The sequence below is a fragment of the Tenrec ecaudatus genome, chromosome 16, assembly GCF_050624435.1.
Source record: "Tenrec ecaudatus isolate mTenEca1 chromosome 16, mTenEca1.hap1, whole genome shotgun sequence".
In the NCBI taxonomy this organism is placed as follows: Eukaryota; Metazoa; Chordata; class Mammalia; order Afrosoricida; family Tenrecidae; genus Tenrec; species Tenrec ecaudatus.
Genome location: NC_134545.1, coordinates 102,858,876 through 102,882,301, shown reverse-complemented (window position 1 = coordinate 102,882,301; position 23,426 = coordinate 102,858,876). Strand labels below are relative to the sequence as shown.

Sequence of the window (23,426 nt, the reverse complement as noted above, 5' to 3'; positions counted from 1 at the left end):
ACCACGCGGAGGAAGAGCGCTGCCTCAGCAGCAGTTGAAGAAACCGCTCTCGGGGTTGATGGAGGCGGAGCAGCAGCTCAGGTTGAACCAACGGAAGCGCCTTAAAATGCCCGGAGCCAAGCTAAGACGGCCCTCCGCGCGAAGCACTCTGGGACTCGTAGTTCACTCCCCGGACCGTCGCCTTTATTCTCCCCGTCTTCTGCCAGCACGCCGACTTCCTGGTCGCCGCACGTCTCCACGTACGACTACAATACCCAGAAGTCTCCACTTCGCGTCCTAGCTCGGCGCGGGCGCCGGCGGTGCCCTCCTCACTACAGTTCCCAGAAGCCCTCTGGAGAAGCGCTTCCCTCTCTCATTTCCAGGACCATAATTCCCAGAGAGTTCTGCTTCCCGGGATTTCTCTTTTTACTGGGTCTCTTCTCGAGCTGTCTGGGCTCAGGGGGGCCGGTCGGCCCAATCGACGACGTGAGCCGTTGTCAGCGGGCACAGGATCTCCCCAGCGGCCCCCTCTCCTCGCCCCTCAGTTGTCCTCGTCGCAGGCCAGCGCGGCCGGCCTGAGCGGTGACCTGGCGGGCCGCGCCTGCGCTCTGCCCCGTTTCCTGCCTGGCTGGTGGCGGCGGCCATTTTGTTCATCCTCCTCCTCCTCCTGCTCCTCCTGGTAGGAGCGCAGTGTCCGGAGCGGACTAGGGGGAGAAAGCCCGAGACCAGGGTTCGGTGCCTTTTCCTCTGTCCCTAGCCGGCGCCCGGAACCCCCCTCCCCTTCCTCCCCGCCCCCTCCCTTCCCCAGCCCTGCCCTCCCCCTTGTCCCGGGATCGCTCCGTCGCACCCACCATGATGGAAGACGACGGGCAGCCCCGGACTCTGTGAGTACCCGAGACCGGGGTGCCAGTCGCCGAGAGGCCCGGGCTCCTCGGGACGCGGAGGGGGAGAGCCAGAGAGCGGGGACCCCAGTCGGGACTCGGGGCGGCTGCTGGGCCGGGGCCGCGCGGGCACAAAATGCATTCCTCATTCGGTCCCCTTTTCCTGGGAAGGGAAACCCTCCCTTCCCCCAAGCACAGCCACTTCCTGGGGTCTGGAGCTGGCCCCGACCTCCTCCCCGCGCGTCTTGCTCCCCACCCTCTCCGAGGCCCGGCGGCGGCTGTCAGGCCCGCGAAAGCGCCCGCGCCCCTTCTCCGGGGCCCGGGGCTGGCCGGGCCTGCCGGGGGTGGGTCTGCAGCGGCGGCCCCTGCTCCTCTCGCCAGCTCAGCCCTCCTGGGACCCGGGACCCTCCTTGGCCTGGCCAGCCCCTGTCCCCGCGCCCCACGTGCCACCGCCCACGCTGTCAGGGACACCCGCTGAGTGCCCGCTACTTTTGAAGTGCCCCAGGGCCGCCTCGAGCCGCGCGAGCATCTCGGCTTCTGGGATGACGAAGTTCCCTCGGCGCGCTGGCCCCCGCCACACTGACAGCCAGGGGTCGACCCCCTTCGCGCTTTGGGGGTGGCCTCTTGCTGTGCTTCCCTACCTGCGACCTGCGGAATTGGCTCCTGCGTCCTGGCCTGCCGTCCAGGGGGGCTTCTGGGGCTCAGTCTGGCCGTGGCATTAGACCCCGGAGCCCAGTCTAATGAATGGATCGCCCCTTCCATCCTTCCAGTTTTCCAGTCTTCCCTCCAGAAGCTGATGAGTCAGCGTCTGTCTTCCCCATTCCCCCTAGTGTGGCACGCCTTTCTCCCGCATCCTTTGTTTTTGTTTTATAAGGCCAAATAATTTGGAATGAAATGTTTCAATGGGGTCCCTGGGGTTTGCCTCACCTCCAGGGGCCCAGCCCAGACTGCTTTGTCTCTCTCGCCTCTCCTGCCTGTCGTGGGCAGGACTGACCATAGTTCACTTGGCTCTGCTGGTTGATGGGGCAGCTGCTTTGGGGGGGGGGGGGGCGCAGCAGGTAGAAGAAGTTGGATATTCAGGATTAGTTTTCATCTCTTCAACCTTAACCAAGAAATCCGTGAAGAAGATAAAGTCTCTTGAATATTAATGGTGCTGGGTTTTGCACGATTCAGCCCTATGGGCAGGCTTTTCATTTCTGCTTCTCTACTAAAAAAAATCAGTCATACTGTTTTAAGAATCGGAGGCCAACTTAAGTGTACATTACTATCTTCCAAAAAAAGAGAGAGAATGGGGACAAACTTGACATTTGCCTGTGAAGATCTATGTGTGGAAGCCAAGTCTTGGTATGTAGTTAGCAAAGTATGCTTGACCAGAAACATCTGGGAAAACGATTTAGGGCCAGCAGGCCACACTATTGAGCAGATGAAAGTTACTTTGTATCCAAAAAATCAGGGATGTCATCATTGCATCATAATAGCTATTGAAATAGGTAAATTTTCATAGCCTTTTTCTCATAAACATCGTGTCTTTTTCCTAGAAAGAGGACTCCCTTTGTTGGTCTTGCAGACAGTATCTTAACAGTAATTTTAATATATTGTTACCTGATGGAGACCACATTGGACCTTCTGTAATAGGCCAGTAAGCTAACGCTGCCACTCTCTTCCCTAGTCTTCTGCCCTTTCTCTGCTAAGTCACATTTAAAAGGTCAGTGTCATGGTTGTCTACAAATGTGACCTGTATACACAAGAGTAAGTAGACATCGGAAGCTTTGTTGTACCTGCGTGTCAGGCGTGCATGTTGACGATCTTGTCTACCTTTTTCCCCCCACTCTCTCCTCTCCTTGTTAAGAAAGGCCTCTTTAGACGGCTGTTGACATCCTCCCAGCTCTTAACCCTGCCGCGCTTACTTCCCTGTCAGAGAGGTACTCAATAAATAGTTTACAATGACTATACTTCTTTCACTTAATTACTATTAAGCTCTTTTTCTAAACATTTTAATTGATTTAAAATTATAGGTAGCTACTGCTGTCATCCATGGTGTGGTCTGTTGATTTTTATTTTTAAGCCCCTGAAATGTAAAGTATTGAGATACAAACATGTCACAGGTAGGATTTTTGTCAAAACTTAGTGAAAAGAATGCATAGGAGATTGTTTTAAGTATACCTCTACATATTTCTCCTCCAAGGAATCTCTTATATACAAGTAACTTGAATGAAAAATTTGAACTTTATTTTAGAGGTTGATGTCTTACAAGCTTTTGTTTTTATGGAGATTATGACCATATTTTGCTTTGTGATTTGTATATTAGGGTTTCAAGTGGCTATAATATGTTTTTGCTTTGTTTGTTTCTAAATGTGTTCTTAACAAAACTTACCTTAAACTGTTTGCTTAAAATCCATGTGTGTTACTAGTGAGGTTTTTTTCCCTGCAGACACACACAAGCTAAGACATATGGTTCTATCTTCAGAAAACAATATGGTGTTTATAGCCTAGGTAGGTCTTTTAACTATTCATTACCTACAGTATTACTAATTTATCTGATGGCATTTAAGTGGTATAGAATTGCTTTGATGTGGAACCTAAAGCTCAACAGCTTTAAGCTGTTTTCCTGTGGTCTTCATTCCCATTCGACATTTATTTGGGGGTGAAATGTATTGGGCAACTTGAACAAACAAATCTTGCCAAGTAACACTGTTGTTGGGGCTGCTGCACCCCACCCCACCCCACCCCCTGGCATTCTAGGGCACTCATTTCAGGCTTTGGCTGGGGGTAGCTTTGCAGTGCAGTTACTTGACCCATGGTCTGTCTGAGTCCCTAAGGAGACACTACATTGCAGTCCTGTTCTGCTGTATTTGAGTTTGTCTTCATCTGCCCAGTGCACCAAAATCCGTGGCAGGAATGGAGGATCTGGGATCATGCCACATTCTCAGTGCCATTCTTGACTGCTGTTCTTCATGGTCGAAGCTCAGTCAGAAGGTGGCAATAACTCATGATTTAGAGGACAAGCTGAGCATCTAAGGGTAAGAGCGAAAGAAAATACAAAGTGGCCTCGTTATACCATGGATTAAGGAGCTCTGGTGACCCGTAGTTAAGCACTCAGCTGTTGATTGAAAGTTTGGTGTTCAGACCCACCAGTGGCTCCGTGGGAGAAAGATGTAGCTGGCCATCAGCTTCTCGAAAGGTTACCTACCACCCTGGGAAACTAAGGGGCAGTTATAGTCTGCCCCTGTGTGGTCACTATGAGTCGGAATCCCCTCGGTGGCGGTGGATATGGATTTTGTTATATCGTGAGTATAATTAGGCCCCTGGTTCAACTTACATTCTGATTCTTAAATTCATGCGTGTGGTTCGCTGACATAGTTGGTTTGTTTCACTTGTACTGTCTGCATCTTTCCTCCATTCTGATTCTTCCCTAAAATGAAATATTGGCAAATTGAACAGTTAATTGTGGTCTACTGAAGAGTATTGTTGCAAAATCTGTTAGATGGGAATTTGTCGCGAATAAAAGCAGGCATTGTGATTTAAATTAAGTCAGTTTATTGTGTGTAAGAAATGCTGGTAATTTCGGCCTTTGGTAGGCATCGTATCAGAGGGAGAGCCCCACTAGTGTTTCAGAGATTATGATTCATTTTAAGGCACTATTGCTCTCAACTTAAAAATTCTGTGCAGTTGGACATAGGAAGTTTGGCAATGTGAACTTTTGCCTACTGTGAAATCACCAAGTTTCTGGCCTCAGATTGGAGTTTAACCCCCGATGTTAGGGATAAAAGCATCATTTTCCTATTTGGATGCTTTAATTCCTATAGTGCCTGTTCTTAGAAAACAAATGATGGGTAAGGTAGGCCTTTTCTTTATTTTCTTACGCATAATCATTTGGGATTTAAGTGACCTCTTGGTGCAAGATTTTAAGCCATTTGTCTAGCCCTGTTGTATATATTCAAGTGGACAGTCTGTCTTTAAAATTTAGACTGTATTAACTGTATGACCAGAATAGAAAGAAGATGAAAAGTTAAAAATTAATTTTGGAAAGTAAAGTAAAGGTGTTCTTCCACTGTGCTACCAGGGAATGACATTCTTACAAGGTCAGATGTTAGGCATTTGTCTTAAATAGTTTTGTTAGTATCTATTTTGTAATGAATTAAGCAGTACAGTATTTTAAACATTACATAATGTGTCTTGAAAATTAATGATCAACTATGGAACTCTGTGTTAAGGGAAAGACTGTCTGAAATTTGGGTAAATTTTAGGTAAAATAAATAGCTAATTATGGCCCCCTCCTTTTTATCAATCATTTTATTGGGGGCTCTTACAGCTCTTTCCCCCCCTCCCTGCTCTTAGATCTCATAACATTCTATACATCAGTTGTATCAAGCATATTTGTACATATGTTGCCATCATTTTCTGAACATTTACTGGCTATTTCAGCCCTTGGTATCAGCTGTCCCGCCCCCTCCCTCATGACCTCTTGATAAATTATAAATTATTATTATTTTCATATCTTACACTGACTGCTGTTTCCCTTCACCTACATTTCTGTTGTCCCTCATTGCAATTGGTTAATTACCATATATACTCGAGTATAAGTCTACCCAAATATCCACCAAGGCACCTCATTTTACCTCACAAACTGCATTTAAAATGTGCTGGAGAACTCGATTATACTTGAGTATATATGGTAGGCCCTTTTCATTCTGCTAAATCAGGATGCTGAACAGGGCTGGCCTGGGGTTAGTTTGTGCCTGTAAATGGAAGCGTTTCTGAGACAGTCTGACTCCTCAGTATAGGATCCTTAGGAGTCAGAATGGACTCAATGCACAAAACCAGCGTGGTGCGTGGAAGGCCTGTGGGGGTTATTTTTGGAGTTGTAATTGCTTCTTATCTCTTAGCTTTTACTGGAGATGCTTGAAACTTAAGAAACCTTAAAGTTGCATTTCTGTTATTCTACCTAATGATATATTACCCCTGAGCACTTGTGCTAGAAATAATATATCTAAATGTATCCCTAGAAATTCTTCAAACTATTACTGATTGGTCATAGTGGATGCGAAATGCTTTGATTGGATTGTCGAGGACCTCTGGTGTCATAGTGGATTTGCACACTGGACTGTTGACTGTAAGGGCAGCATTTTGAAACCACCAGCCACTGGTGGCTACTCCCATAGAGTCAGTGTCTCAGAAACTGTCCTTCCTATAGGGTCACTCACTGTGAGCTGGCATCCATCTGATGGCACTCGCCTTGGTTTGGTTTGGTTTTGGTTACTATTAAATAGTAACAGCTTTTACTGTGATGAGTATTGAGATTTTTCCAGAGGGGTGGGAGTGGGGGGAACCTATGGGTAAACAATAGTGTAAATTTTTTTGTTAATGTACATTTTACTTACTTAAATTTAATGTTATTAAGCTGGTAATTCTGATTCAGTTTTGCTACTTGCACATGTGAAGAATCATTTTGTTCGTTCCTCTTTGATTGCTTATAGGTGTCATAGGTAGACCTTTACATTTACATTAGGTAGCTGAAGGCCACTTAATGCATTTTCCTATACATTGGTTTATTTTGTACAACAAGAAATCAGTCAGTGAACAGTGGCTCACGAATCTTGTGAGCTGAACTGGGACAAGCACTTAGTATATGTGTGGCCAGCTCATAATCCTCTAACCCTGCGCGACTGCTGGAAAAAGTCTGTCACTGCCTGGCCCACCCGGGATGAGCTTTTCTTTAATTTTAAGGAAAAGATGGTGTTGTGGGCCTCAACCATTTCCATCTGAAAGCAGTTATGTATTTACTATGGCAACCGGTGGATGTCGGCTTATTTTGGGCTAAGTGTTCAGTTTCCAGATGTTATATATTAGGAAAATAAAACTTAGGTCCTTTTGCTTTCCACAAGAAACTGTTGAATTTTACAAATTTTGTTTGGTTTGTGGGGTGGCTTATTACAGGTGTAATAAACTTTGGCGGTGTACTGTGATCAATCCATGGTACAAGGTGATCATCTCAATGGAGGTTTTTAAGTACTTTAAAAAAAATTTAAACTTCCAAAATTTTTTTTAACTTCCTCTGCAGTTCAACATTTTGGTATGAAATACATGTATTTAATTTGTAATTGGGGGGGGGGCCTCAATCTTTATAAATGCCATTAGTGGAATTTATATATGTATTTTCATTTTTTCTGAATTTCTAAGGAAATTTTATATTTGTTTTCTTTTTTTGTCTGTATAAAGATGTACTTTTTTGATTCTTTTTTTTTGGGGGGGGGTCTCATTTGTTAAGAAAAAAAATTTTTTTTAACAATTTATTGGGGCTCATACAATTCTTTTCACAGTTCATACATATACATACATCAGTTGTATAAAGCACATCTGTACAGTCTTTGCCCTAATCATAAGATGTACTTTTTTGATTCTGATGCCGAAATAAGATAATTTTGGATTTTACTTTGCACTCCTAAAACAAAGGAAAAGAAGTGAAGATATTTATCATGGATAACAATTTGTGTCAAAAAGAAAAGGGGGGGCGTGCCTCTCATCTCTGTGTGTTAATAACTCCATTCTTAATTCCCTTTGTGTTCGTGTGATTGCTTTGGTTGCAGTCTAAGATACACCTTATTTTTAATGTCCTATTCAAGTGCTTTAATGAATCAGTATTTGTTATTATTTAGAGTGATGTGTCTTGTCCAAAACCTGCAGTTCACATATTGAGAATAGTTGTAATTTTTAACAGAATAAAATTAGAAAATGGTATCAGAGGGGCGTCAAAAAGTTCATGGGGGAAAACCCACTATCTCTTCATTCTGTTTTTTCAGAGTATTTGAAGCACCCTCAGAGAGGGAGCAGAATAGTACATCTTTGGTGTGTGCAAGGTTACACTCATTAGTTCTTTACAGTGTCTGCACTGAGGTGGTACTTTAGCTTCGGGACAATTACTACTTTCCTAAATTAGGGTTGGAGACAGGAAGTTGTTAAAAGATAACATGATGGATTCAATGATAACAACTGAGAGTCAGCTGAAGGACAATGTCTTGATTGTTTTTGTTTTTCCTTCTTGTACAGATACGTAGGTAACCTCTCCAGAGATGTGACCGAAGTCCTTATCCTTCAGTTATTTAGTCAGATTGGACCCTGTAAAAGCTGTAAAATGATCACAGAGGTAAGATCTTCTCAATTCTGTGTGCTCTCAATTAGCATGGAGTTTAAGATTTTGAGATCCATGATTAGTATCCTTTTTAAAAGTAATTTTAAGCCAGAACATGTTCTCAGAAAGAAATTCATGGTTGTCCCTTTGGTTTTCTGACACACTGTGTAGACTGGTGTTTTACTTGTAAGGGTGACATTTCTGTGCTACTAGTCTTGGGTGATCATCCTGCATGATTTAAAACCCCCAAACCTTTCCGTTGGCAAGTCAATTCCAACTCATAGCAAACGCTGTAGGACTGAGTAGATGGCCCCACAGAGCTTATCTCAGAATAGTGGCAAAGGAGGTGGAATTTCTTAAGTCCAGGAAGAAGTTACTGCATTAGAGAGGAGACATTTAAAGATAATTTTATATAAAAGAGCAGATTATCAGGTTTGTGGAGCAGCACAGTACAGTGTTTATACTTTGCGTAAATGCTAACCAGACAACTTTGTGTCAATGTCGTCAAAGGTATTTAAGTTCTTAGGTTAATAATCTTATTCTCAGGGTTTTTTGTTTTGTTTTTCAAAAGTCACTCAGTTTTTATATTTCTCAGGTGTAGACATTATAACAATGCCTAGAAACTCAGGTTTTCTATTTTGTTTTGCTTTTTCCGTGTATTTTTGTTTCTTTGTTAATACTTTTCCCCCTTAGTGTTTACTATGTAGGTGTGAGGGGAACAGTGGTGAGGAACTCCCTAGCCTTACAGAATTCCGGCAACAAGTCAGGGAAACCAAGAAAATAATCACTGCTGGAGAAGGCAGCTGAGGGCACTGTTGGAGCTCAGAGGGAAGCTAGGGGATCCAGGACATGGCTAGGAGGATTGGGGAGGCTCTTGTAGGAATCAGCATCTACACCGAAGCCCAGCAGAGTAGTAGTGAGAACAGGTTTGAAAGGGATTTGGGGGAAAGGGATTCTAGTAGGTGGAGAAAAGAGCCTCGATTCGGTTTAGCAGCACTTGTGAGAGAAAGAGGGAAAACCAGAGCCTGTGCCTTGGTTGGAGGCTAGATTGGGAGCTGGCATAAAGCAGAGCCATGTAAATAAAAAGTGTATGTTGTCCCGAGATTGAGGGAAGCCTCTAAAAAACTAAGCAGACTGGCCTTTTGATCATCTTCCTAATGAACGACAGTCATCATTTTGTTCTGGTGGATAGTTTTCCTTTCCCCTCTGATCATTCATCATTAATCGAGATTTTACTCTGTGCTAGGTGTTATTCAAAGCTCTGGGGAAATAGTGGAGAGCCAGACAAATGAGGTGCCTGTGAGGTCTCATCTTCATGAGCGTATTATCAATAAGCAAATATGTAAGATCATTTCAGAGAGGGGTGAGAGCTGGAGAGAATAAACCAGAATGCTGCCATGGTGATGAGAGGGGAGGTAGGGCAGGTGTCACCTATTTGAGCTAAGACGTGAATAGCAAGATGGAGCCACCTATGCTAAAAGTTGGAGGCAGAGGGAAGAACAAATGCAAAGGCCCCGAGTTGGAAGTGAGCTTGGTGTGCTCTGGAACCAGAGACCAGGATGGCTGGAAGCTGGTGAGTGATGGAGGGGCATGGTGGGAAACAAGTCCAGAGATGCAGGCAAGGTGTGGAGTCCCTGCGGGCACTGGCTGGATTTTATTCTGGCTGCAGTAGTAGCGTTTTGAGATGACTGTGTGGAGAACAGACCGGAGGGGCAGGGGCAGCAGGGTATATTTCACTGTCTAGGTAAGAAATCATGAGGGCTTCTACTCCAGGGTAGCAGCTGTAGAGAAAAAGGTTGGTGAATTTGGGGGTAGAATTTAGGAATATATTAGCTGTGGGAAGTAAGGCAGAACAAACAAGCAAGAAAGCCCTCGATTTATGTTTGTGTGTCTGTGTAAATTGTCCTACTAGTCACTAAAATAGGGGTGATGGGAATCAGGCATTGTTTGATTTTAAGGTAGACACCTAGATGGATGTGTTCTATAGATATTTGGATATACTGGTTTGGAAGTGTGGAGAGACCACTGCTGCAGATATGTGAGGCTGTATAATTTGTCCACCTCCGAGAAGACATAGAGAGGTTTAGAGGGGCACAGGCCTGAGCCCGGGGCTGCCTCAACCCGAGGAGGTCGAGGCAAGAGGAAGATCCATCATCTGAGGAAGTCTCCAGTGAGGTAACATGAAAACCAAAAGAAGCACGGGGGAGCCCAGGTGGAGAGTCACTGCCACTGCTTGGAAGTCAAGATGAAGACAAGCGGTATCCAGGAGGATGTGACAGAGTGGCCCTGGCTTTCACCTAGAGAAGATGTAGGAGAGAATGGGATGTGAGAGAGAAGAGTAATTTAAAAATTTTTGAGAAATACTTGATAAAGACTATTTTAACAATATTTAATCCAAACAGTACCAGAAAAAACCTTATGGATTTACCCCACCAGTTGGGGGATAGAAAGATTTGAAAAGGATTCTTGTAATGTATCCCTATTCTAGAACTACTTAGATAAGGACTTTTAAATAAGTTGTGAACGCTAATATTTTTCTGTCTTGACGTTTTATGTCATTCAACAAATTGGTGGCAGCACTAATGGAGGTAAGCACCCTGGCGATGGTGTGACACGGGGAGCTTCCAAAAGCCAGAGCGCGGGCCTTCTGGTTGATTAAGTGAATTTATCAAGATATCTCCTTTTTCCTCTCCTTAGTTTTGTGGTTTTTTACTTTAGATCTCTATGTTGGATTTAAGCTTCCCCATTTACCTATAATAAAGTATATTATTGATTAAAGTAAACATTTTAAAAATTATAACATCGTGGACATTTGGGATGTGGCTTTAAAAAAAGTGTCTTAAATTCTGTGAAGTTCAGTGTTAGATTACGAAGGGGCATTGACTGGGAGCTGGCCTGCTGCCTGCCAGGCAGACTTGAGGTCAGTCGGTAGACTTGCTCTTTAATCCTTCCTTCAGTGAACATTACTGGTCAATATCAACTCATTCATAAGAACCTTTAAGTGCATAGGTTTGCTTGGAGACATATCTCTGTCTTCACCGTCTCCTGGCATCCCTGTCCCCCTCCCCCAGTTCTTTCTCTCCCTCTGAGAACTACGTTCACATTAGGGGTTTGTATGAGAACTCTAATAGTGCTGGTGTTGGTGTTAATGATCACATTTGTGGCCCCCCCCCTCACGAAATGCCTAGGGTTTGCCTCGGCCCGATTGTTTTAGGATCTCAGTCTTTATTTTTCTTCTAAACTGTCCCTGGAAGAGAGAGAGATTGTTTTAAAGATGGTTTACTTGTCTGGCGTTTTTCTCCCTTCTGAGTCCAAGTAGAAATCTACATTATCAATATCATCCTTTTAGGGCATTTCATGTCGAACAGTGATGAACCTTTTTAACCTGACCTAAAAAGATAACATTTCTATATAGGCCATAATTATGTAGAAATTAACTTCCATGATAAATGATAACATTGCTGTCATTTAGTAAGTAGCTAATAGCACTAGCTACTTTTCATAGTCTATAAATCTCTGTTTGCCACCTACTGGCAACCAGGATGTTGTTGTAGAATATATAAGAATAAGGATTTCATGGATATAGAAATATAACTTTGTCTTAGAATATTTTATTCTAACACATTTCCAGAAATTCTTCATCACTATTCTATTGCTGTTTTGAGGGAAGGTCAAATTCAAAGTATATGGATTCTCTATTATATGGGAATATTGATTTCAGTAGTTGGTTATAAATCTTGAATTTTCAGTTTCTTTGCTTATTCTTGCCTTGCCCAGAAAAGAAAATATATAGAATCCCCTGAATCTTTGAAAGAGTATTGTCGTTTCCAGACCTAATCCAGGTTTTTCTCAGGAATAATGATGGTCAAGTTTGGTTCTTTCCATTGTTATTAGTAGCCATGAGATACAGTTTAAGAAGGAAGGATTATAAATAGGATTCATCCTTTTAAAAATGTAGAGCAGTAAAGCAGTGGTAAGGAGTGGTCCTCATCTCTCAAAAGTCTTAGTGGGAGCATCTGTCTGGTCCAGAATACATTTCAGTTCCGTGTGTAACATACTGCAGCAGAAGTCTGAATGTTGATCTTTATCGGTGAGTTAATTGAGTACCTCCACAAATAGCCATGAAATCTAAAAGTGGAGACTTGCATTGTACATTTTTCATTGCTCTGTCTTTAGTCTTTGGTGGGGGTGTCTGCTTATATCTATCTGAAACATCCTAACAGTAAGATGTATTAATTAATCACGGATAGTCATGAGTCCACACTGACTGCTTTTATGGTGTGGCTTCCGTGCAGTTGCGGTGTCAGGTCTTTAAAGTGCTAGGCTTTCGTAAGCATATGCGGTCGCACTGTGTCCAATCCTAGCTGTCAGTAATGTTTTTTCTGGATTTTCTTCTCAGCAACCCGATAGCAGAAGGGTCAACTCTTCTGTTGGATTTTCTGTTTTGCAGCATACAAGCAATGACCCATATTGCTTTGTGGAATTTTATGAACACAGGGATGCAGCTGCTGCATTAGCTGCTATGAATGGGAGAAAAATTTTGGGAAAGGTAAGGTCATCGACTGATGGAACCCATACAAAATGAGTGTGTGTGTATGTGTGTGTACCGCATGTCAAATTTTAATTCTTCCTAAGTTTTACTGCTGGGGGATGGTTTTGCCTTACTCAGCCAAATGCTTTTACATGACCAAATCCTGCTTGATAAGTGAATTGCTATGTCATACTAGGATTCATAACATGATATACTTAATAATTGGACTAAATACTATCTTTATTTTTAGGAAGTCAAAGTAAACTGGGCCACAACACCAAGTAGCCAGAAAAAAGATACTTCCAGTAAGTACTCCTGCTGCAGTTTGTGTGGAAGAGTTCTGAAATGACCTGTAACTTTTTACCTGCCCAAATAGCATTTCCCCTCTTTCAGTGTTGGGTCCCGTGTCTTCCCCCGCCACCCCCCCAGCCCCCCCCCCTAAAAAAAGGTAGCTGGCTTCTTTGAGTATTTGATTACCAAATGCTTTCTTTTCAGATCACTTCCACGTATTTGTTGGGGATTTGAGTCCAGAAATTACAACAGAAGATATCAAATCCGCATTTGCCCCCTTTGGTAAAATATCGTAAGTATCATAATCAATATTATACTAAGTAGTGATAGGCAAAATTGTAATAATTAACTTGTATTGGAAGCCAGATTTTCTTTCCTTAGTGTGGGGTTTGTTTGTCTGTGTCTCTTTTCTTTTTGAGTCATAGATGTGGTTGAAATGTTGATGTCATTTCAGTGTTTGGGGGGGAGGGGTCTTGTTTTCACCTAATCCTGTACAAAATGTGTTTGAAATTTTTAAGTGATTCTGTTTGTTATCTTTTAAGCAGATGTTTGGATAGAAAAAACCTCTCAAAGTCTAACTTTTGTCAATATTTTCATAATTTCGATGGTTATGGATGATGGCGTACTAAAAATAAATGATTTACACTGCATATTTAAAACATATATGGGGAGGAGTTTATCAGTGGTGGAAAGTAGATAAATCCTTGGGTGTATTGTGACTAGATTAGAAATGTCTATATTTAATTATAATAATTGTTTTGATATTTTAGCATAGTGAAAAATGGTCATCGTACAGTATTAAAATGTTTCGATATTGGAGTCATAGGGTGGGGTTAATTAGGTATTTTGGTTAGTGGTTTTGGATTTTGCTTAGTTAGAGGGCAAATGTAATTTGTTTTTTTAAGAAATTTTATGCTCTTGATCTAATATATTTGAAAGTTAAAAGTTCTATAAAATGTTTATCACCATTTATCTTTCTGGATAAAACCAGTTTATATGTTTGCTTCCTGTGAATCTAAATTAAATGGTTTAATACTACTTTACAGGAATATGTTCCAACTAAGAACAACAATTTCTTTATATAATTTGTTGTTCTATATATTTAATTGAAAGATTTAATTGTTAATTTTCTATTTTGATGTTTGCTTTGCTTTTTAATCACTAAATGTGGTAAGTAGTACTGTTTTAAAAATCAATATGAAGAATGATACAGGTTGCTGTTTTTCGATCTTTATTTATACCTGAGACCTACAGTTTTTTAAAGTCCAAGTCACAATTAAAAGTAATAGCATTCTGGTTATTTTGCAGAATTGCTCATAAGAATGGACAGGATCTTGAAGGCTAACTGCAAGGAACTGTGCACACTGGAACTCAGTTGTAGATTTTTTTCTCATTTCTATTTATTCTTATTATACATTATTTATATATACATATTTTAGTATTTACATTTTAACATTCTATATTCAGTGGAGTTCTATATTTCCAATCATTTTAACTTACTCACTAAAATTTCTGTGTAAATTTGTTGTTTTCGTACTGGTGTGCTTAGCATTGTTGTTAGTTTTTTATTCTCCTTTCTTAAATTTCTGAAAATGTCAATTTTTCAAAATTTACAGCTGCCCAAACTCCAAAATGATGGTAGAGAATTGACCAAGAAAAATAAAGAAATCTGTTAACAGGCCATGTATGCCTTTTTAATTCCTATTTTTTCCTCTTTTTCAATTTTTTAATATTTCATATATTTTGTATCACTAGGCAGAAGACATTTAACTATTTAGAGATTGCATGGTAAAGTAGTTAGCATTGTTACAGTAATTTATAGCCTCAGTAAACCGTAGAAGACACTAGCCAATAGAGTATTAGAAGAGAAGACGATTGTTCCTTTTAATCTTCAAAGCTGAGCATTTAGTATAGAAAGCACAGGCTATTTGATTAGGTTGCATGTTTATTACATGTTTTTGTCCTACTGCTTTTTTCTAACAGGTAAAGAAACATTAGGGAGAGTTCAGGAATGGCTGTAGTTAATTAGGGCTAACTGGAGTTTTATTTTTAAAAATGCTCACAATACAGTGTGTGTGGTTCCTTTTAGTTTTTATTTTGAGGGTAACTCCGACTTCCCTCATTTAGCTGTGCTTCTTTTCACAGGGATGCCCGGGTAGTTAAAGACATGGCGACCGGGAAATCCAAAGGCTATGGTTTTGTATCTTTTTATAACAAACTGGTACGTTTTTATTATTAAATTCAAATTGTATAATGCTAGATCTAGTCATTAACATCTATCCAAAATTAGTGTTGGGATGTTGTGTGTGACTGAGAGAGAGCGTATGCATTCCCTTTTTCTGTACACTGGAAATAATTACCTGCGACGATACAGGGCAGTGACGCTGTAAGGTGGGTTATTGAAAGGTGTGTGCTGGTGAGGGTAAGATATGCTGATGCTAAAGTAGACCCCAAACTGGAATAAGTGACTCTGATCTGAGAATTTGAGGGGGTAGAGTAAATTCTGTTTAGTCTTAACCATAAGAAACTACTTTAAAACTTAATTATTAACTATACTGTTATAACTCAAATGTGCATGTGGTAAGTTATATATATGAACATTTAAACCAGTCATTTTGATATTTACATATATTCTTTAAAGAGAGGCTATCAGCATAGCTCCGTGTTTTCATTGTCATTAATTAAAAAATTACCATATACTCTTGTATAAGCCTAGTTTTTCAGCATATTTTTTATGCCGCTTTTGTGGTAAAATTAGGTGCCTCGGCTGATATTCGGGTTGGCTTATACTCGAGCATATACGGTAAGTAGGCTTTAATACTGGAATTTGAGGAAATTTTCAGCATTGGAACTGCGTTTGTTTGCAGCAGTAAAATAAGACAGACATCAATTCCCATCATTGCTAAGATCTTTTGCAAGTCCACATAGATTCTGATCATCTAAATGCTTTTGTTATGACTAGACCACTGGAGCCTTGGTGGCACAATGGTTAAGCGCTTGGCTGCTAAACCTAACGTCAAAGGTTCAAACCCTCCCGTTGCTTCTGACCCACAAACAGCTTTGTGGGAGAAATGAGGCAGTCTGCTTCCATAAACACGTACAGTGTTGTGATCTGTATGGCATAGTTTACTCTGCAGATAAAGGCACTCTGAGTCAGAATCAACTTGTTGACAGTGGGTTTCACTGGATGCTTAAATGCTGCCCTGGTATATTGAAACCTAAGAATAAAAACCGTTTAATGAATCAATTTGGAACCTTTTTTTTTTTTGTGGAGTTTCATTTTGATTGTTTTAGAATGCTCAGTGAATGTACTAGTGAGATTTATTGATTCTAGCAGTGCCGATATTAGTTTTCCCTTAGGCTTTGATATCAGTGTTTTGTTTTTTTTTTGTTTGTGATTGCTTTCTTCTTTCTGTAGGACGCCGAAAATGCAATTGTGCATATGGGAGGTCAGTGGTTGGGTGGTCGTCAAATCAGAACCAATTGGGCCACTCGTAAGCCACCTGCTCCAAAAAGTACACAAGAAAGTAAGCCATGCCTGCTGTTTATGTTAAAATCATATATTCATCATAAGATCCTTACCCCATGTCTTTCTTAAAGTTTAACGTGTTAGGAGCGTGGCAAGGCTCACTCCATCTGGAGTGTGATTGTCTGGAGAAGCCTGGGCTTCAGTGGGTTTACTTTTGGAACTGAACCACTTGGTTTCAAATCAGGGCATTACCGGAAAAGTTTCTCTTTTTTCCTGCCTATTGAGACAGTGTGGCACCTACTGCAGACCAGCGGTTTTCCACCTTCCTAATACCGTGACCCTGTCATGCAGCTCCTCACGTTGTGGTGACCCCCAACCATAACATTATTTTCGTTTCTACTTCATAGCTGTCATTTCGCTCCTGTTATAAATTGGACAAGCCCTGTGAAAGGGTTATTCGACCCCCAAAAGAGTCACAACCCACAGGTTGAGAACCACTGCTGTAGACAAAATGTAGATGGTAAATGGGAACCTGACTTACTGTGTCAGTTATCACCCAAAACATAGAATCTTTTTTTCTAAAGTAGATGGTGCTTAACAAATGTAATATTGAATAATAATTAGCATTTTTGTTTTTTCTCTGCATACAGACAACACTAAACAGTTGAGATTTGAAGATGTAGTAAACCAGTCAAGCCCCAAAAATTGTACTGTCTACTGTGGAGGAATTGCTTCCGGGTTAACAGGTACAGCGTTTTGCTTTCCGGTCACTTTCTCGTTCGGTATCTCTTTCATGGCATACCCATGCCTGAGTATTTTGTTTTTGTTCCTCAGATCAGCTTATGAGACAGACATTCTCACCATTTGGGCAAATTATGGAAATCAGAGTTTTTCCAGAGAAGGGCTATTCATTCGTCAGGTAAAAATTCATCATGACTCATATTTGATCCAGGCCTTTCCGTTAGTTCACTTGACTCCAAGATCAACTGCTTATTAATGTACTTTAGGAAAAACACCAACTGGCAAATATCAGCTAATGGATTTCTGTACGATTTACTCTGTTAAGTCTTTAAAAAATAAACAAAATCTTACTGTCTTCCTCTCAGATTTTCAACCCACGAAAGCGCAGCCCATGCCATTGTTTCGGTGAATGGCACCGCGATTGAAGGCCATGTTGTCAAATGCTATTGGGGTAAAGAATCTCCTGATATGACTAAGAATTTCCAACAGGTAATTCGATTTCTCATAAAACATACTAGTATCCACCCTACATATATACACAGACTCTGGAAACTCCGAAAATAACAAAACCCGATAATAATGCATCTGTAGCTCCTTTCAGTTGATATTATTAATGCTATTTCAAAAGTGATTGTTTTTGCGGTATTAACTGAATCTTAATACTTTCTTTTCACAGGTGTCACCACCCCAATAAGCTTAGACAATGATAGATAACAGAATCCTAGTCACATAAGGGTGCTTCGTTTGTCTCTTCCTTGTCTCCCATACTTTCTTCAAATGCAGTCTTTCTTTCCTGTTTCCTGAAACATTCCTTTGCTCTTTCCTAGGTTGACTACAGCCAGTGGGGCCAATGGAGCCAAGTGTATGGAAACCCCCAACAGTATGGGCAGTACATGGCAAATGGGTGGCAAGTCCCACCTTATGGAGTATATGGCCAGCCATGGAATCAACAAGGATTTGGAGTCGAGTAAGTTGTGTTCTTGTAGTACAGAAGCAAATAAGAGTCTGAAAAATGCTTTAGTGACATTTCATAAGGACAATAAGCATAAATTAATCCACTGAGCTGTTGGCATCGTACACATTAGAGAAGCACATCTTATAAAATGTAATTCATGAAGGTGTTAGCAGAATCTTGTTCACATTTCTGGTGTGTTTACTTTTGCACACAAAAGATAATTGTCTGAAATGTATCTGATACCCTTTTCTCCCCTTTTGTTACTAGAATGAGTTGCTCTGTTGTACTGCTCGTGCGTGCCCCTTTGAGAGCCTTTTCCACACGAACTTTTGCTTGAAGTTTTTATGTGTTATGTGTGCAATAGAGTGGGTAAATGATGTGTTGGAAATTTGATCATTCTCTTTTTAGCTTTGTACTGTGACTTGAGTCAAGGTTTACACAGTATAGATGGGTCTTCCACTCAACGATCCACACGTTTTGTTTGATCTCACTGATTGTAACCCACTCGGTGTACCACTCTTTAGAGTACCCAGCACACAGCCCACGTCCTCCCCGTTTATCTCCACACCTCCTTCTCAAACACTTGTGAACTTTATCCATGCGTGAATGCTGTCCTTTTGATCTCAAATAGACCTGTCTATTTGGCTAAAAACAGCAAATTGAGTTCATTTCCAGACCTAAAGAGTAACTAAGGGCCATAATCTCAGGGAGTCTCCCCAGTCTGCTGATCAGTAAACCTGGTCTTCTTGGGGTTTTGAGTTTTGTTCCACATTGTTCTTTCGCTCCATCTAGGACTTCTGTGTGGTCCTTGGCAGAACAGGTGGTGGTGGTAACTGGCCCTGGAAATCGATGTTTTCATGGTCCGTGACTCCATTGGGCTACTTGTTTCCATGTTTCTTAGATTTTCTTCACACTTTGCTTTCCTGCCGTCAATAGTTGTGCGTTAGATAGCTATTCACAAGCATTTTAGACCGTAGTTGCTGCTAACCAGCATGAGATAGAGGACAGCCCAGTGACTCTTTCTTTAAGAGTGTGTGGATATGTCTGAGATGTTTTCATAGCTTTGTCCCCTGTGTGCTTTGCCCCATTGATGAATATATTCGCAGCTCAGTTAGATGCACATGCAGAACTGTCCTTTGTTAAAGCCTAGGGGTATTTGTGAGTATGATCCCACTCTCCAGCCAGTACCTGTTCAGTCTGCATGCACTGTTCCTGCAGGATTGTGTTTATGCAGCAGTATCTGTTTACCTTTGTTGCCCTTAACTCTTGGACTCTCCCAGCATCTTCCCCCGCCTCTATCACCTTCCCTTGTACCCAGGTTAACCCATGCCTACCCCCCGGCCCTGGTGGCTTTCCCCTTTCCCTCCCATCTCTAGTACCATCTAAGAATTTCTTTTCTTGTTTTTGTTTGCTTGTGTATTTGTTTGTTTGATATTTGCAATAGTGGTCTCATTTGCCTTTTTGTGATTGTCTTATTTCACTCACTATTATGCAGTCATCACTTTTAAAAATTAGTTTTCAGATAACCTGTGGAGAAGAGTTAGCATTAAGGTGGTTATCTTAAAAGTTTTACGACTACAAGTAATCGTATTCCTATTAGAAGATTATATTCTACCCATATTGGGAGGCTTCAAAAAGTTCATGGAAAAAATTCCACTATCTTTTGTTTCCATTTTTCCACATACTCTTTGAAGCCTCTTCATGTATTATTTTTCCTTTGCTCTATCTGGTGTAGGTTTTTTGATGGGTAGTTGTCTGAGCAGGCTCTTCTAGATTTGGGTAAAAATGCATAGGTGATTTTTCTCTCCTTTGTTTGCTGAAGATGTGTTTTTTTTCCATTCCCAAGTCAATCACCTTCTGCTGCTTGGATGGGTGGATTTGGTGCTCAGCCTCCCCAGGGACAAGCTCCTCCCCCTGTAATACCTCCTCCAAACCAAGCTGGATACGGTATGGCAAGTTACCAAACACAGTGAGCGAGCCGGGACTCTTAAGCAAAATTGTGATTCCTGATAGGCTTCGGTTTCCTGTGACACTCTGAAGACAGGAAAGTAGACATCGGAAAAAGAAGATATTTATTTTAAACCTTGAAATGTTTGGACCCTTAGCACAGCTTTGCTCTGGTGAAGGACACATGTCTTCTAGTTCTGCCTTTTTAAGTTTTTGTTCATGATGGATATGAACATGATTTTTCTTTGTGTACAAAAACGAAAATAAAGTCAATAAAGACAATTCTGACTTCAAATTTTGATATAATAGAAGTGGGTGATACATTTTGGATCTTAGATATGATTCCATTTTTACCTTGCTGTTCAGTATTTTAATTCACTGTGTTTTTAAAATGAGCTAAAGGAGGATTGTGAAAATCTGGGAATCACATATAAGGTCGTCCTGATCCTCCCTCCAAGGTGGACCACCCTGGAGGCCAGCCGGCGGAACAAGGGGTGGCATGCTAAAGAAGTGCGTGGTTTGGGAGCCACTGTGGAGGAATACTTGCTCTGTGCCCACAGAACCGAAGGCAGACTGACACTGAATATTGGCCACCCAAATAAGGACCCGCGCCGTCTGAGTGACTTGAGTGAATGTTGGGATCCACGTTCAGACATTTTTTAAAACGTCATCAAGTGTTGGTTTTTAACACTAGTAGGTTGCATTTCTTTGGGAAGAAGGGGTTTCGGGTATGGTGTTTGTATTCAGGTCAGACAGCCAGACTTGTGCTTTTACCTGTGGTTTTTCGACGCCACCTTGTCAATATGTTTAAAAAGCATGCTTCGACATAGAAGTAGCAGCAATGTAATTACCTGCAGCGACACTTCACCCACTCCGCTGCGTTGAGGGCAGTGGAACGATGAGCCTGTTTAAGACATTTCCAAGGTTGGCTACCGTGTAAAATTAAAATTACACAAGTTATGCAGAAAAAGCCTTAATTTGAATTTCATACAAATCTTGAATGCATTGGTACATTTTTAAATGTCATTGGAAATCAGTTGGTTTCGTTTTTTTGGGGTTTTTTTTTTGCTTTATGTTATTTGGTATGTAAATACCTTGATTCAAAACCTTGTAAACCAATTCAGTTTCAAGGTTCCTTTAAGTTGTGTAGTCTAGGTGTTTTTTAAAATCAGATATATTTTGCCCGAGAATTTTGTAGCCAATGGCTGACACATCTTTAGACGGCTGGCTCAGTGTACCCATTTGTGATTGGAGTTTCCGTTTAAGTAGTATACAGTCGACTTTGATCTGTGCTTGCCCTCTCCATGGATGTGTGTGGAACGATAGGCCTGAACGGAGGCTGTGTTGTGTGCCGAGTTTGTTACTGTATCAACCGGGAAGATGCTGAAGCCTCCAGGGTAGTTTCTGAGGTACTTCTCAGCCTACACAGATAAAAGCTGCCTCAGCTTCCTAGCAAAACAGGAGTGGAAAACGGATAAAACCCGACCTCTGTGAAATGTGACCGCTAGGGGGCGCACGTGCCCCGGCACCGCGTTTGAAACACAAAGCAGCCTGCGCACCAAAACGCGAAACTAACCCGACGGTTAAGCAGCGGGATGCAACTTGTACCCACAAATTACTATTTTTTACAACCTTCAAGTCTTGCAAACAACTATCTTTAAAAGAGTGACGGTTTTTATAAATTAGTAACCACCGTGATTTTGGTATTGCTTTCCCCAGTAGCCCATCTGCAAATGATTGCCAAATGTAGTCAGCATACAAACTTGGAGGGTCTGAAGTTCGTCTCGGCCATCTTCCGTATGGCACGTTCTTCAGTCCTCCCCGCGATGGGCATCTGTTACAAAATTTACCCTGGTTTCTTTGGTTCATGCATAGTCTCTTTGGGGAATGTTTTTGAAGAGGTTAAATTTATATTTTATAAGGACAACATCCAAAAAGTTATATTAATCAACTTGAATGACTTAACGACTTTCTTATATTGATGATAGAGCCTACCAAATTATCAGTTTGCTTTTTTTGACATGCCAGTAAATTAAGATGCTTATTGAGAAAACTGACAGCTGAGGACAGCTGGAGCATTCCCTGGGTCTCCGGGCTGGGGATGTTGCCATGTAAGTTTCAGACTGGAGCGTCCTTTACGGCACGAGATCAAGATCTCATGGTCAGTTCAGTTAGTGGAAGTTATTTCACAGTCAATGATTTTTTTATTTTAATGTAAATCTGCTTATCCAAAGCCGGCACACCATTTCAAAATAGAACTGTCAAGATAACAGGAATCAGACTGTTGGAACACAAAATGAAGTCAAGTGCTCTCTCGATCCAGTTTAAGCCGAAGAATCGTTACCATTCCTCTTCCATGATTATTCAGAACAGCAGCAGGGATTCTTGGGCTTGTGAGAAAATGGTTTCTTGTTTCAGAATTATTTTGAGATTGACGCTGGTGATGTGTTTCTGACTACCATCTTCTTGCTTTAATTATTGATGAGTATTTCTCAATACCATTCCCCCTTGGATTTTTCTGTCTGCTGGTGGTGAGAGACTGACATGACTGACTGGCCAACTTAAGCCAAAGTTGTAACTCGCAGTTGAAGTAAGTCTTTCAATAAAGACTAGATTAATAAGTGGCTTTTTCTTATTGTCTTTAATTGCCTAATCCTCCCAGACTGCCACGGGACAAACCGTGGGGGAGCATGTTCCTGGCATTGTGGACTCTGTACAGGTGCTAACATTTAATCTCCGTGTGGAGGTGTAGACATTGGCATCCTCCCAAAAGTGTGTGCTCTGCTGTTGACTGTAGTAAAACCGTATTAATTTTCCATCCCCAAATACGGGAGCGATCATTTTGCTATGCCTAGGAAATCGGGGTGTAGTGATGATGCATTGGGCTGCTGCCCTCAAGGTCAGCACTTCGAAACCACCAGCCTACCCCTTGGGAGAAAGATGGGGCTTTCTATTTCCATTAAGAGTTACAATCTTGGAAATGCACAGGGTCAGTTCTGCCCTGTCCTGTAGGGTTGCTCTGAGCCAGAATTGACTGGCAGTGAGTTTTTGAGAAGCCCTGATAGTATGGTGGTTCAGTACTCAACTGTTGACTAAAAGTTATTGGTTCAAGCCCATCAGCCCCTCCGAGGGATACGCAGGCTAGACAGTTTACAGCCTACCAAGTGTCTCTTGAGCAGCTGTCTCAAGAAATTGATGACAGCTACCAGTAGCTGGTTGATCTTTGGTAGTTCTTAAGCATAAAGAGTAAATTTTATGGAAATATTCTGGACACTAAAATTAAATTGGGGCTTCTCAAAAGAGCACATCAAAGTTGCATTTTTAGTGTATATTTTACCTGGAGATTACGTTAAAAATTATGACTTAAAATGTCATTCCAAGTTGTGCTGATTTGATTTTGTTTAAGCATATCAATATGGAACCTGAACTCCCCTCTTTACCTGCTTCTGACTTTGAAAGTGTAGGTAAGCTAGGTGTCCTGGTGCATACATTGGTACTCTGTA

At 41.5% G+C, this 23,426-nt stretch overlaps 1 protein-coding gene across 5 annotated transcripts; it reads left to right on the top strand.

The window, feature by feature from the left end:
- Positions 1-347: 347 nt before the first annotated feature.
- TIAL1 (TIA1 cytotoxic granule associated RNA binding protein like 1) lies at positions 348-20,218 on the top strand. Of its 5 annotated transcripts, none has more exons than XM_075533387.1 (12): positions 348-863; positions 7,908-8,004; positions 12,389-12,538; positions 12,771-12,825; positions 13,016-13,103; positions 14,957-15,032; positions 16,230-16,338; positions 16,931-17,026; positions 17,115-17,199; positions 17,387-17,510; positions 17,849-17,988; positions 19,823-20,218. In XM_075533387.1, the coding sequence occupies exons 1-12, from the start codon at positions 832-834 to the stop codon at positions 19,947-19,949; spliced, it is 1,179 nt and encodes a 392-aa protein (XP_075389502.1). In that variant the 5' UTR covers positions 348-831; the 3' UTR covers positions 19,950-20,218. The 5 variants fall into 5 exon arrangements, with proteins under 5 accessions (XP_075389502.1, XP_075389503.1, XP_075389505.1 ...); XM_075533388.1 differs by having other exon boundaries at positions 349-863; positions 12,440-12,538; XM_075533390.1 differs by lacking the exon at positions 348-863 and adding an exon at positions 3,335-3,353 and having other exon boundaries at positions 12,440-12,538.
- The last annotated feature ends 3,208 nt before the right edge of the window (positions 20,219-23,426 follow it).

Coding starts and splice junctions, on each gene's coding strand:
- TIAL1 (XM_075533387.1), top strand. CDS start 832: ATGATGGAAGACGACGGGCAGCCCCGGACTCT. Junction 17,027..17,114: donor AATTGCTTCCGGGTTAACAG/GTACAGCGTTTT, acceptor TTTGTTCCTCAG/ATCAGCTTATGAGACAGACA. Junction 17,511..17,848: donor TGACTAAGAATTTCCAACAG/GTAATTCGATTT, acceptor GCTCTTTCCTAG/GTTGACTACAGCCAGTGGGG.